The sequence below is a fragment of the Schistocerca nitens genome, chromosome 3 (assembly GCF_023898315.1).
Source record: "Schistocerca nitens isolate TAMUIC-IGC-003100 chromosome 3, iqSchNite1.1, whole genome shotgun sequence".
Taxonomy (NCBI): domain Eukaryota; kingdom Metazoa; phylum Arthropoda; class Insecta; order Orthoptera; family Acrididae; genus Schistocerca; species Schistocerca nitens.
Genome location: NC_064616.1, coordinates 55,740,384 through 55,756,241, shown reverse-complemented (window position 1 = coordinate 55,756,241; position 15,858 = coordinate 55,740,384). Strand labels below are relative to the sequence as shown.

The 15,858-nt window shown below is 39.6% G+C and overlaps 1 protein-coding gene across 1 annotated transcript in view; it reads left to right on the top strand.

Moving 5' to 3' along the window:
• The window catches only part of LOC126248019 (uncharacterized), a 910,522-nt gene that overhangs the window by 874,396 nt on the left and 20,268 nt on the right, over positions 1-15,858 (top strand). The window contains exon 21 of the mRNA XM_049948603.1: positions 9,116-9,240. Coding sequence (XP_049804560.1) covers positions 9,116-9,240 — 125 coding nt within the window. The remainder of the gene's footprint in view (positions 1-9,115; positions 9,241-15,858) is intronic.

Here is a 15,858-nt window from a genome sequence, read left to right as displayed (position 1 = left end):
AATCAAAATCAGGAAGAGTCCATATTTTTCATTTCATGTGAATGCCTTAGCAAAATCACAAAAGATTCCCATTGGATACCATGTGGAATTATATCTGGTATGCTGAATGTGGCTCTCTCTGTCAAGAATCTCTTATGAAAGCCAAACTGTATAGGTGGCAATAAGCTATTTTGTATAGTATGGCTATAAGTCCTATCATACACTATTATCTCAAATGCCTTTGAAAGTGCTGGCAGCAGAGAGATGGGTCAATAGTTGACTATTACAGTCCTTGCTCCATTTTGTGGATTGGAATTACTATTGCATGTTTTAGTCTATCTGGAAACACCCCTGTTTTCATTGACTGGTTACACAAATAGCACAATATGTGACTGACTAAGTCTGCACATCATTTCAAAGTCCTATTTGATACACCATCGTATCCAGAGGATTGGGAACTTTTAAGTAATTTTATGATTTTCTGCAGTTTCTTTGGCACATCATATTTTAATGTCAGTTCTTAACAACCCTTTCCTTTCACTACCAGTTGGTTTGATTTCAATCTGACTTTTGGGGAAGCAGGCTTCAGAATGATTGAGAAATACATTCAGGAATGAATTGAACTTCGCATTGTGTCTGCTTGGTAGACATCCTCCCATTGCTTGTGGTGTAAGCAGTATCTAATCAAGCTAGTATATTCAGTATTTATTGTTCTAACATGTTTAACTTTGGTGTGACCATTTCCTGTTTTTTTTGCTGGCAAATTTTAAGGTTGTCATTTGACTACCATGATCACACAGACCTTTTATTACAGCCCGACATATTACTTCACTGTAATTTGCGGGGTCCAAGAGCAAATTATCAATTGAATTTTACATTAAAGTCAAAAAATGATGAGTTGAATAGTAGCACAGAAGAGAGGCACCTAGCAACCTACATCTTAAAGCAGTAATAATTGTAGTAAGACTAAAATTCATACAACTTTAAGACACTATTAAGCCTGTAGCTTTTGAGCATTTCTAAGTTGAGTTTGTTGCCAACTCCCACCAGCTAAATATGACACAACTGATATGCTTCATTGCAAGATATTTCCACATAATTGTTTACCAATCACAATCATCATCATCTTCATCTTCATCTTAACTTCCTTCCAGCTAGTTGGGTACGAACTTTGTGAACAGTATGCCTCCATTGATTTCTGTCCTGGTACATATTTTCTCTCTCCACTGCATCCCATATTACTCCCCTCCTCTTGGGATCTTTGTTAACCTCATCTGCCCCCCTCTTCCTAGGCCACCCAGTCAGTCGTTTTCCTGGTACCTATGTCTGCAAATATTGACGTGGAGTTTTAAGTCAGGTGCACTTGCTTTACATGACCTAACCACTTCAGTATTGCAGCACTCATTCTTTCCTCCATGGCCAAGGCTACCTGCAGGTCTCTCCTTGCATATTCATTCCTGACTGTCTCTCCTTGTTTTTTGGAGCACTGACCTAAGGAATTTCAACAAATAATACAAATGCAGAAAGTGCTATGAAACTCATTACCCTTTTTTATAAGGACTCAGTGTGATCCCAGACTATAATGAAAATGAACACAACTGGTGATTTTTTTACTGAAACAATTTTGGCAGCAAGTGGAATGGAAAAGTTAGGGATCCATGTTAAAAGAATACAACCCATTTCAGTAACAACATTTCCATTTAGAGGGCTTTAAACTAAAAGTACAAAAAAAGAAAGTCTCAAGACTTTTGTTATAAACACTAACCATTTTGTCAATAGATATCACAAAGATGTTGAACATAATATAAAGATTTTGACGGTACAGATTCGCAGACACACACAGCAGGCAATCCACCTCTGTTATTAATGAAATTATGAGTTGTATTGTAATAAAGTATGCATAAAATGTATATATTTTATCTTATAATGATGAACTATCACAGTCTTCACTTTGGGCAATAATGTATGTATATGCCTTTTATGGCTCCTCTCAGACTTCTTTACCACTCACTTTCCATTTTTCTTTTTTCAAATTTTAGACTGAAGACTGTCACTATTCTTATTTGTGGTATGTTTATTCTGGTACCTTCTGTTGACTTGAATTTAATTTCATTTCAGTATATTAGGAACTATTTCTCTTCATCATTATTTATGAGTCCTCCTTGTTTATAACATTCTTGCCCCATTCTATGATATAATGTTCCTTACATCTGCCTAAAGACACCTTCTCATTTATTTGTAATGTATAACAGCACTTTAACAGCCGTTATTTAAGTTCAGGATGGCAAACTTCAAGATATCTATCTCATTACCAGTTTTAGCTGTTTTGGCCCAATATCAGACAATGGTGCATTCAACCTAACCACAGCGTCCTATCTAACGTACCATGGAGCTGCACCACAATTTCTAAAATTATGCTCAAAAGGTCATAATTTAATGTTATGGAACAGGTGTGGAGGAGGGTATGGGGCAGGTAGTAGTGGGGATTGAGACCAGGAGGATTACGAGATTGGAGGATGCGTTGCTACTACAACTCTCATCTATGTAATTCAGGGAATCTGGTGTTGTGGGTGGGAAGGTTGAGGGAAGCTTGCTTATGGCTGGGAAGGAGAGGCAGCAAGTGGGTGGGTTACAAATGCAGCAACAGTGAGCGCATTCGGGTTACACACAAGAAGAGTTGTGTGCAGTGCAAAAGAGATGGAGGAGTGGATTGGGAGGGGGAGACAGAATAGAGGAAGAGGGCACAGGAAGAATGAAGTTAAGGTCATGAGACGGGTGTGGAGGAGGGTAAGGGGCAGGGAGGAGTGGAGACTGAAGCCAGAAGGATTACGGGATTGGAGGATGTGTTGCTACAGCAACTCTCATCTATGTAATTCAGAGAATCTGGTGTTGTGGGGTAGTATCAAGATAGCGCATGTATATACACTGCCATAAAAAAAAGAAACCTTTGAAACACTAGTTTGACACCAATGTTAATAATACAGAGGCACACAGTGTTATTCCTTAAGGGATGAAACTGTTCAACTGCCCACAAAAAACTTGAGCTTTAATATCATGATGTTGCATTTATTTTTTTCTGCATCAATAACAATTAATTTTGACAACATGTGGTCATATATAAACAACAATAAAAAATACTGAGATGACTTCTCTCTTTACATTACTTTTTCCTTTATTGTGAAATAATAGTTGACATCAGTCACTAAAAACAAATCAGAAAAGAAAATAGTTACCAGCACTTTTAATACATTGTTCCAGTGACATACAGAATTGCTGAACACATCTTTATTGAATTTCTGTGGTGAGATAATCAGTCACTTCTAGATACTGTGATACTGCAATAGTTTTAAAGTTCTATAATGATGTTATTTAAAACTTCAGGCATCTATTATTTGCAATTCTCCTGATTTTATTACTTCTTTAGAGTTCTATTCTAGGCCACAATTGATTTGACTACATGGTTACAGATTCATTTGGTGTGTCGATAAGTATATACACCAGGCTGAAAACTTTGCCATCTACACAGTTACATTCTTCCAAATTACTACATTGTGTCAGCACTGCAGCTCGACTGAAGCGATGGGTTGTTGGATGGAATGTGCAATAGGAGAAGAAGGTGAGGAGTGGGAGGGAAGATTGGGGGAAGCTTGCTAATGGCTGGGAGGGAGAGGCAGCAAGTGGGTGGGTTACAAATGTGGCAATAGTGAGCTCGTTCGAGTTACAGGCAAGGAGAATTGTGTGCGGCGCATATGAGATGGAGGAGTGGATTGGGAGGAAGAGACAGAATAGAGGAAGAGGGCACAGGAAGAATGAAGTTATGGTCATGGAACAAGTGTGGAAGAAGGTATGGGGCATGGAGTAGTGGAGATTGAAGACAGGAGGATTACTAGATTGGAGGATACGTTGCAATGACAACTCTCATCTATGTAATTCAGAGAATCTGGTGTTGTGGGGTAGCATCGAGATGGTACAGGTTGTGAAGCAGCTATGAAATCACACACATTGTGCTCAGCAGTATGTCCTGCCACTGGGTGGTTAACTCTGATCTCAAACACTTCATCAATTGCCATTTGTTCAGGTAGGCAGCTGACTGCTTTTTTGGAAATTTGGGATGAAACTGCTGAGGTCATCAGTCTCTAAGCTTACACACTACTTAGTCTAACTTAAACTAACTTATGGACAACACACACACCCATGCCTGAGGGAGGACTCGAACCTCCGATGGGGGGAAGCTGCGCGGACCGTGGCAAGATGCCTTAGACCACGTGGCTACCCCACACAGCAGCTCACTGGTGCCCAAATAAAATCCTATGAAGAAATTACAGCAGCCTTGGTGTATGACATAATTGCTTTCACAGATGGCACTGCCTCAGGATAGGCCTGTTATGAGACTGGAGTGGGATGTGCTGGATGGGTGTTGTAATGCTCCTGTTCTGTATACACATTGCCAGAAAAAAAATGTAACACCCTTTTAGAGGTTTCCAGTTCATTCAAGATTTATTGTTGCAACAGTGCATATGGAGTACATGAAATGATTGCATTTACAGATCAATAGCACATGTTGTTCAGAGGTACCAGGTATTAACCCATGGTGAAACACCCATACAAGTATGTGGTGTACCTCCGTGGGCAGCAACACAGGCACAGGCTCTGTCATCCAGTCGACCATACAGGTGGTGAGCACTGTCCTGGGATATGTCATTCCACACCTGCTCAACGTGTTCATGTAGTTCTGTAAGAGTTTTTGGTTGACAAGTCACACAAGTCACTTCTCACCTATCAGATCCAATATGTGCCCTATTCGAGACAAGTCCATTGAGTGTTTTGGCCAGAGAAGTTGCTGCACATCTTGCAGAGCACAATAAGTTTCACAGGCAGTGTGTCAGCAAGCATAATCCTGTTGGAACAACACATCACCTTCCTGTCGCAAGAATGACAAAAGAACAGGTCTAACAACATTCTGCATATATATATACCACTGGTTAGCATCCCCTCCAGAAATTTCAAAGGTGAACAAGAGCTGTAGCTTATTGCACTCACACCATAAGGCCTGGGGTGAGGTCAGTGTGTCTTGGATGAATGCATTCTATGAGACAGGTCTACATCGTATGAGCAAAGGACCATTACTTGCATGCAGGCAGAATCTGCTTTCTGTAGACCACAGTGCACCAGTCCATCTTCCAAGTGATCTTGTAACAGCACCAGCTGAACCACAAATGTCGATGCTGTGGCATGAGTGGAAGATGGGCTAGAGATGTGTGTGCCCATAGTTCGACTGCTAATAACTGGTTCACATCAGTTTGCATTGACACATCTAGGCCTGCATGCCCTCTTACCTGTGCTGTAGTAGCTGTATGCTCTGCCACTGCTTCCCTTACAATACGACAATCCTGTCAGGCATGTGTGCCGTGTGGACGTCCAGAATCTCATCTACGAATGTAATAATGTCCATGTGACCACTGATACCAGCATCATTGCACAACTGACACGTGTCCAACTTGTGTGGCAATTCTCTGGAAGGACCGTCTTGCCACTTGGCAGGCCATAATTTGACCCCTTATAAACTCGCTCAGCTGGCTGTAGGAAGCACGAGTGCATCCCTGTAGCATGGTTACCTACTTCCTTTATACATTTGTACCACACTGAGCCTTCTGGCTGTGAGTAATCCCTGTTAAACAACAGACACAGATGACGCTCTGGTAGCTATTCCATTAAGCTATCTGTTGGCAGATGATATTGCAACCGTTATCAGTACACTTACTATGTCTCGGGTGGCATATGCTATCTTCGGATCAAAATCAATGTCGTTTTTCCAGGTGTACTAACTTTTTTCCAGCAATGTATTTACAAAGAGTGCCACAACAAATTTTTGGTCCCAAATTGCATTTCTCTCAAGTAATTAAATGAGACTTTTGCAATGTCTTAAGTGTTTTGAAGCAGGAGTTCATAAACACTTAGCTTGAATAGGTCAATGTAGCCGATGATTTTGATTTGTGTCACTTCTTCAGTCTGTTTTGCATTGAAACTCCTTGGTTTTATATTTGTTAATTGTACAAATGATGTGGAACAGGTTTTACACTTTTGCAATAAATGTTGACATTCATGTTACATAAGGTCTACTTCTATTAACAGCTTTCTCTTCCAATAATTGCTGACTTACAACTCACAACAGCACTGACTGGTACTCCCTTGAACTCCAAATGACTTGCATTAACTACTTTGGCCTAACAATGACCCTTATATACATTCATTCCAATGTGTAATTACTTTTATATAGTTACAAACACAATTTTTCATAATTTACAATGAGAACAACATTGTTTAACTTAATTTAAATGTGACAGCATATTCGGCAAGAATAAATAAGAGATTGTAAGTAAATTGTTTTGTAAAGCAAAAAGGGTTTCTTTGATAAATTTCATATAATAATTCCCTTTAACAGTTATTATACAAATATGTAAGATTTCATCACAAACAAGTCACCATTCTAATTACTACAATATATTGACCACAATCCCTAACCTTCCTCACTTTATACAAATAAGGTGCTCCAGTGTGTACTGAATACTATAAAAGTTGTGTTTGTTTACATGATAGCCATATTGTTTCCTCATCTTATGAAATTCCATTAACAATTGTTATTCTGTATGTCAATTATTATTCCCAGTTGCATTACAGAATTATTAGTGTAAGCTGAAAATCATGGCATAATTGCAAATATGTGTTCATGCAATGAAGTTACAGTGTATTGGGATGTACACCATCTGTGTCTTCCACAAGAGCAAATGACTGGGAGTAAGTGTGATGTAAGAATGGACTAGGATGTTGTCTAGATTGGATGGGCAGTAGAATGCCAGTTTGGGATGGGTGGAAAGGATTGTGGGTAAGATGCTCTTCTTTTCTGGTCACAATGATAAATAGTTAAAGCCTTGGCAAAAGATATGATTCAGTTGTTCCAGTGTGGAATGAGATTGGGTCATGAAGCTGATTCCTGTAACTGATTGAGGGATTAGAGGCATGTGTGCATATCAAATGGGAAATCTCGTGTGGAATAGGTTTGGAAAGTGGCAGGGAGCTAATGTTGTCATTGTAGATGCACCATCCATGGATGGCCACACCATATGGGAGTGACTTTTTGATGTGAAAGGGATGGCAGTTATCAAAATGATGGAATTGTTAATGGTTAATGGACTTGAGATGGTCATTGGTTTGGACTGGAGTCATCAGAGCTGTGGAGATTAAAATCCAGGAAGGGTTGAGGAGGACCAGATGAAGCAAATGGGAGAAAAAATGTTGAGGCTGTGGAGGAATGCAGAGAGTGTATCTTGATCCTGTGTCCATATCCTGAAGATGCCACCAATGAACCTAAATCAGTCAAGGGATTTGGGATTTTAGGTGGCTAGGAAGGTTTCCTCTAAATGGGCCATAGACAGATTGGCATAGGATAATGCCATGTGGTTCTTCCCCTCGAAGAAGAAGTAATTATGTGTGACGATGTAGTTAAGTAGGTGTGTATGGAGTGAGGTGGTGAGTTTGGAGACAGAAGGAACTTGGGAGAGGTAGCATTCAATAGTGGCAAGGTCATGGGCATGAGAGATGTTGAGGTATAGGAATGTGACACCAACTGAGATGAATAAGAGACTGAAGCAGTAAATCTCACCCTCTCAATCCACCTCTCTGTTTCTTCAGGTGCTATGCACAACTTCCTTTGACTGCAGAAAAAACAAGCTCCCCAGTGTCACGTTCCTATCCTGTGCACCTGGCACCTGCCTCTCCCTACAGACCCTACTCGAACTTCTCTTCCACTGATCATCTGCTTTGTCCTTTGTCCACTCCACCCAGCACAACCCCTCACCCCCGTAGAGGTGCAGTGCTGACACAAGGCACAATGATGTCCACTGGGGCAATGTAACTGTGTAGGTGTGTGAGTGGAGTGAGGGATGGATGGATTTGGGATGTGGTTCACATGTGTGCTAGCACACACTTGAATATAGCAGGGTCATGATGGGAGCTAAACAAAAACACTTTTTTTTCTCCTCGTGCATATTCACACCCAGTTAGTCATATAACTGATAAATAAGTGACCAATTGTCAGCATAATTTGAAGGCATCATACATCTATTCTGGAAATGAGATTACAACTGTCTAATTAGTTGGAGCATATAAGTTTATCTGAGCACAGTAATAGCTATGTCATCTTTTTATGAAATAATGTCAGTAATAATATAAACACACCATTTATAATTTCAACATCTTGAGTGTATATAAATAATTTCATGGATCCATTAACTTTATCTGAGTTTGTTGTTATGATGAGACTGAAAATTCTGGATGAAATACAAACAACAGAATGAGTAGCAATAATCATATGGTTGGTTCCCTGGGTAGTATTTATGCGCATAAATGAGAAATGGAACAAGAAAGGCCAGCTCATTAACTTGCATTTTTCTTTTGAGCACACTCGCAGAGATGGCCATATTCTCAATTGGACACATAGCCTACCAGTATTCATAAAGGTCTACACTGGCCATTTATAGATGAGTGGCTAGTTATTTACTTCTATTCAAGAAACTGTCAGTGATACTGCAGGAGTTAATTAGTACAAATAACTTCAAAGTGTCTTTAATTATTTTTCTGCTGTCTGTTATATATTTCACTTCCTTAGGTACTTAGTGACAGATAGTAAAAATAATTTATCCTACTATCTGTATTTGTGAATGTCACTGTCATTTTCAAATTGAAATAGACTGTTCATGACAAATTTCACTCAAAACATTTTGTTAAAATTCATAATTGTCTTCACCGATAGTGCATGATTCCTACATTTATACCACATACATAATTCTAATTATTTTCTTTGTAATATTTATACATATTATAACAAAGTAGAATTACTTCAAAAAAGTTATAGGACACAAATCTCTCATCTTCAGAGGTAGGTAGTTGTTTTTACCTTTCTTCATTTGTCCTATTATTGCTATGAAGCTTTGGTCTTCTCAAAGCTGGTATTTCTTTCAGTGCTACTAGAAACAGAAACATCAGATAACATCCAGGAAGATAGAATACTGATGTTTCTGCCATTAAAAATATTTTCTGCACAGTTACAAAATACTCATGCTTTTATTCATTGTTAAAGATCCTGGCGTCAGAATGTTGAAGCCTGGCTGCAAGATACAGAAAAAGATGTGAAGCAGAGTGAAGATCTGCGCAGAAGATCACGTAGGATTCAGAGTAACAGACGATCACTCGAAGCAGATTCAGGTACTATGCACTAACTATACTACTTACTCATTTCAGGTGTACAAGTAATAACAGATCATTGCAATTTGACTGTAATTAATTTCTTTAACAGAAGAGCTGAACATTAAAGTGACCCTGTTATTTATAACATTTTTGATTCATTATCTCCATTTTCCATGGGTTACATTCATGACTTCTTTCTGTGATGGAGATAATTTTTTTGTATTTATTTATTCTTCCTTAGATCATTCAGCACAACAGTATAGGGCATATCAGACATATAACAGAAAAAATATTACGTGGATAAGACATGTACAAAGTAGGATAGCAGTAGACCAAGGATAGGTCAGAAAGTTGGCCATGGCATTACTGCAACCATACCAACATTCACCCTAGCAACTTGGGAAAACCATGAAAGACTTCAGTCAGGATGGGAGGGCAGGGTAGAATGCCATTCCTCCTAAATGCGAGTTCAGTGCATTAAATTTGGCGTACAACATGCACAAGAAGTACAAACAATGATATAACTAGAACACTTAAATGGATTTGCAAAAATAATGCATTCCCTCAAGAAATACATGGCTACACACTGGCCATTAACTCACTTGCAGTTTCGTTACATTCAGAGTTCTCAAACAAAATTTCTTCCTTTTCATTCTTAACGAATCTGTTCACATCCATTAATTCAATGTGGAGGTGGTCCTGTATTTTGACGTATCTATAACTTCCTTCTTTTGTTGCCACTGCAAGTTTAAGATGTAGCAAAGACTGTCATAATTCCTGTTTGTAAATGTTACTATTTTCAAAATGTGGCCTGTTGATAGCAAAAGACGACCACTGTGGCTGAGTGGTTCTAGGTGCTTCAGTCCAGAACCATGCTGCTGCTATGGTCGCAGGTTCGAATCCTGCCTCGGGGCATTGATGTGTGTGATGTCCTTAGGTTAGTTATGTTTAAGTAGTTCTAAGTCTAGGGGACTGATGACCTCCCATACTGCTTAGTCCCATACTGCTTAGAGCCATTTTTTTAGCAAAAAGCTTCATAAAATGCACAATAGGAAGCAATTTTTAGTACCCTAGTTGCTCAAATATTTATCTATACTAGTTCTGAGAGTGTAAATCATACATTATTTCTGTTAGCTATTTTTGTACAACAAATACTTTATGTAAGTGCAGAATTATTGTACAAAATCATTTCCGGTATAATGAATGGAGGTATGCATAGTAGTTCAGTTTTTGTCATTTCGGTGACCTAAATCAGCTTTCACACACACGTCAAAAACAGTTGACAAAAATATGGAAACACCAAAAACACAATATATTACCATGCTTAATATAGTGCAGGAAACTTGTCATTCAAAACAGCTTCCAGTCATCTCAGAATACATAAGTACAGGTTCTATATGGTTTTCAAGGGAATCTTATATCATTCTTCCTACAAAATGGTGGCAAGTTCAACTAACGATGACAAAGGTGGATGGTGATTGTGTACCCCTCTCTCCAAAGCTGACCACAAATGCTCAATAATATTGAGATATGGTGATTGTGGTGACCAGAGGAGATGCAAAAATTGATCCTTGTGCTCACAAAACCAGTCCTGGATAATGTGAGCTGTGTGATCAAGGGCCCTGTCAGCTTGGAACACAGCATCACCACCAGGAAATAAACATTGTGCCATAGGATGGATCTGTTGAGCCAAAGTAGTCACATAATCCTTGGCAGTAAGTGATAGTGCAGAGTAACTATGGGGGCCCATGAAATACTGTGATATGGTTGCCCAAATCTTCACCGAACCCCCACAGTCATTCACTCTTGGGATGTAAACTATACCAAAGTTGCCAGTGTGAAACAAGACCAAATGACATTCTTCCTTTGCCCAATTGCCCAGGTTTTATGGCTTTGGCACTATGTTTACCTTTCATGGACATTTGCATCAGTGATGAGTAGTTTTGAAACTCCAGCTCCTCCTGCAGTTCTCAACTTCTGGGTCTTCCTTCATGTTGTTTTGTTGCTGACATGGTTTGCGATAGTGACATTCACTTCTGCAGTGACTTTTGGAGCTGTTGTCCTCTTATTTTTCATCACAATCCTCATGAATGACCATCCATCATGATCATTAAATACACACTGTCATCTGAGTTGTGACTTAGCAGATGACATTTCTCTGCTTTCCCTGTATGTTTCATAGTGTGCCTCTTGAAGCATCAAATACTTTTGCTGTTTTCATTACGGAAGCACCCACCATACGAGCACCAACAATGAGCTCAGATTCAAATGCACTGAGCTCTGACATAACGGACTCACAACTACACAGAACACTGTTCTGACCACAGCTGACACTTGTAACATATAGAGAACAATGCATGGGTGCAGGCATCTGTGCTTACATTCAAGCATGCATTTCTCATGATGTTTCCATATTTCTGTCCACCCCCTGCAAAACCAAAAAATTTTGGGCTATCTACTTGTATTCTTATGTTTTGTAAACACCTGCTACATTTACATGATTGTATTATGTTTTCTTTAAAACTGCTTATCTGATGTTTGTGTCTATGTCTTCTCTTGAGTAATTCTGTACATGCAACAGATCATTGTATACAATTTAACAATTAAAAGTTAAAGCAGTCATGAAACTGAAGGTTTGTTTGAACACAACAATGCTTCTCTCTCTCTCTCTCTCTCTCTCTCTCTCTGACAAACACACACACACACACACACACACACACACACACACACACACACACACACAAGAAAACATAAACTGTTTGAAAATTATCTGCATCACTTCATGACATATACAGTTTGTGTTTTTTTAACATTAAAAACCTCTTTTTCAATACACTTTTCACCACAGGAAATTCCCATGTACAGGCACGTGTGTAATGGAGGTAAATATAAACTTGTGTTGTCAGTGTCAGTCACGAGTGGGAGAATACTAGTTCTGTACCCAGTTCAGTATACCAACATGGCTTAAAGTGTCATTTCAAACTTAGACCATAAGTGCATTGTCACTTTATGGCAAGAGAGGTTGGCAGCACAAGAAGTCACCTGCTGAATTGATATACACTACAGTGACCTCTTTCAAACATTCGGCCACTATTGCTAGCAACAAAACATTGAAGATCTGTCTCACAGTAGTCACTGGCAGTTGACAATACTAGCCGATGACCACCACATACAAATTGGGGTTCATAGGCACCCCAGGAAGAATGTAGCAGAATTATAATGTAACAGGGAGGGCTGCGTCAACTCATTCAGTATGCTCTATCTACAAATGATTAATTTGGCCTACAGACCTTCATTACAAAAAGTAATACAAATCTCCCAGCACAATGATATACAAAGAAGATATGCAAGGGAACATTTGAAGTGAAATCTAGATCAATGATGTAAGGTTCTCTTCACCAACAAATGCAGGATTTCTCTCACATCTGTTGATCATAGCAGAAGAATATGGAGGTGGTCAGGTACAAATACATATCTCAAGCATTCAGTTCTATGGGTTCAGTAGGAAAGTATGCCTTGTCGGAGAATTACTTCGAGCAGATAGTTAGAGAACCAACTCGTGAAGCTAACGTTTTAGACCTCATAGCAACAAATAGACCGGAACTTTTCGACTCCGTGAATGTAGAAGAGGGTATCAGTGATCATAAGTCAGTGGTTGCATCAATGACTACAAGTGTAATAAGAAATGCCAAGAAAGGAAGGAAAATATATTTGCTTAACAAGAGTGATAGGGCACAAATCGCAGAATATCTGAGTGACCACCATCAAACGTTCATTTCTGAGGAAGAGGATGTGGAACAAAAATGGAAAAAATTCAGAAACATCGTCCAGTACGCCTTAGATAAGTTCGTACCGACTAAGGTCCAAAGCGAGGGGAAAGATCCACCGTGGTATAACAATCATGTACGAAAGGTACTACGGAAACAAAGAAAGCTTCATCATAGGTTTAAGAGTAGTCGAATCATAGCTGATAAGGAAAAGCTGAACGAAGCGAAAAAGAGCGTAAAGAGAGCAATGAGAGAAGCATTCAACGAATTCGAACATAAAACATTGGCAAACAATCTAAACAAGAACCCTAAAAAGTTTTGGTCATATGTAAAATCGGTAAGCGGATCTAAATCCCCTATTCAGTCACTCGTTGACCACGATGGCACCGAAACAGAGGACGACCGAAGAAAGGCAGAAATACTGAATTCAGTGTTCCGAAACTGTTTCACTGCGGAAAATCGTAACACGGTCCCTGACTTCAGCCGTCGCACGGACGCCAAAATGGAAAATATTGAAATAAACGGTATTGGAATTGAAAAACAAATGCTATCACTTAGTAGCGGAAAAGCATCTGGACCAGACGAGATACCCGTAAGATTCTACAGTGATTATGCTAAAGAACTTGCCCCCTTTCTATCAGCAATTTATTGTAGATCTCTGGAAGAATGTAAAGTACCTAGCGACTGGAAGAAAGCGCAGGTCGTTCCCATTTTCAAGAAGGGTCATAAATCAGATGCGAATAATTATAGGCCTATTTCGCTTACGTCAATCTGTTGTAGAATAATGGAACATGTTTTATGTTCTCGTATTATGACGTTCTTAGATAATACAAATCTCCTTCATCATAACCAACATGGATTCCACAAACAGAGATCATGTGAAACTCAGCTCGCCCTATTTGTCCAAGAAATTCACAGTGCCGTAGACACTGGCGAGCAGATTGATGCCGTATTCCTGGACTTCAGGAAGGCATTTGATACGGTTCCGCACTTACGTTTAGTGAAAAAAATACGAGCTTACGGAATATCGGACCAGGTTTGTGATTGGATTCAGGATTTCCTAGAAGAAAGAACACAACATGTCATTCTTAATGGTTCAAAATCTGCAGATGTAGAGGTAATTTCGGGAGTACCGCAAGGAAGCGTGATAGGACCTTTATTGTTTACAATATACATAAATGACTTAGTTGACAACATCGGTAGCTCCGTGAAGCTATTTGCAGATGACACGGTTGTCTACAAGAAAGTAGCAACATCAGAAGACTCGTACGTACTCCAGGAAGACCTGCAGAGGATTAATGAATGGTGCGACAGCTGGCAGCTTTCCCTAAACGTAGATAAATGTAATATAATGCGCATACATAGGGGCAGAAATCCATTCCAGTACGATTATGCCATAGGTGGTAAATCATTGGAAGCGGTAACGACCGTAAAATACTTAGGAGTTACTATCCGGAGCGATCTGAAGTGGAATGATCACATAAAACAAATAGTGGGAAAAGCAGGCGTCAGGTTGAGATTCATAGGAAGAATTCTAATAAAATGTGACTCATCGACGAAAGAAGTAGCTTACAAAACGCTTGTTCGTCCGATTCTTGAGTATTGCTCATCAGTATGGGACCCTTACCAGGTTGGATTAATAGAAGAGATAGACATGATCCAGTGAAAAGCAGCGTGATTCGTCATGGGGACATTTAGTCAGCGCGAGAGCGTTACGGAGATGCTGAACAAGCTCCAGTGGCGGACAGTTCAAGAAAGGCGTTACGCAATACGGAGAGGTTTATTATCGAAATTACGAGAGAGCACATTCCGGGAAGAGATGGGCAACATATTACTACCGCCCACATATATCTCGCGTAATGATCACAACGAAAAGATCCGAGAAATTAGAGCAAATACGGAGACTTACAAGCAGTCGTTCTTCCCACGCACAATTCGTGAATGGAACAGGGAAGGGGGGATCAGATAGTGGTACAATAAGTACCCTCCGCCACACACCGTAAGGTGGCTCGCGGAGTATAGATGTAGATGTAGATGTATGTTAGTCATGTTTAGGGCCATTATCTTGTACAGATGTCAGGTGCATTTCATCATCATCAAGGGTGATTTGTGGGCTGTGTAGTACCTGAACAAGATTCTCCAACCTAATACCCAGCCTGCAATCAACATTTCAAGATGGTAAAAAATTAGCATACCTTGACCACCTTGTGAACACCTTCCTCCAGGAGACTTGAATCTATCAAATGGAAAAGACTGTGATACCTGCTGACATGAATCCAATTGACCATGCTGGGGACAAGTTGAAATTTGCATTTTATGTAGCTGCAGGAACGCTCTTCGCATACTAGATGATTGGAAGAGGCCTTCCGTGAATGAGAGGAGTAGAGTTAAGCAGCAATACTTCCTCCAACTTGAGAAAAGCATCCCAAGCATGATACAAGCATGTTACACCACAAAGGATGAAGCAGCAGTGTATTGATTTCACAGATGTGTACTTTCAGACTACCTTTACTTTTGCTATTTTTTGTTTTTATTTCACAGTATGATGTGTTTCTTGTTTAGAAGTTCCCATTAAAACTTCTAGGACTTGTAGAGGGGAGTGAGTACATAATATTCTGAATGGGAACCCACGCCCAGAAACATACTTTTCCCATTCTATGATGGTTTCAGTTCAGATGTGTAGCACGTCCACGTCTGCTGATGGAAAGAGAAAAGTCACAGATTTACTTGTCCTGGTATGCAATAGGGCAGACAGGATGACGCGTGCTATGTCACATGGCCACCTGATGTCATTTAATGCCTGCCTTGTCGTGAGACCTATTCAATGCCTTCAATTCAATAAACAAGGTTTTAGGAATACACACACATG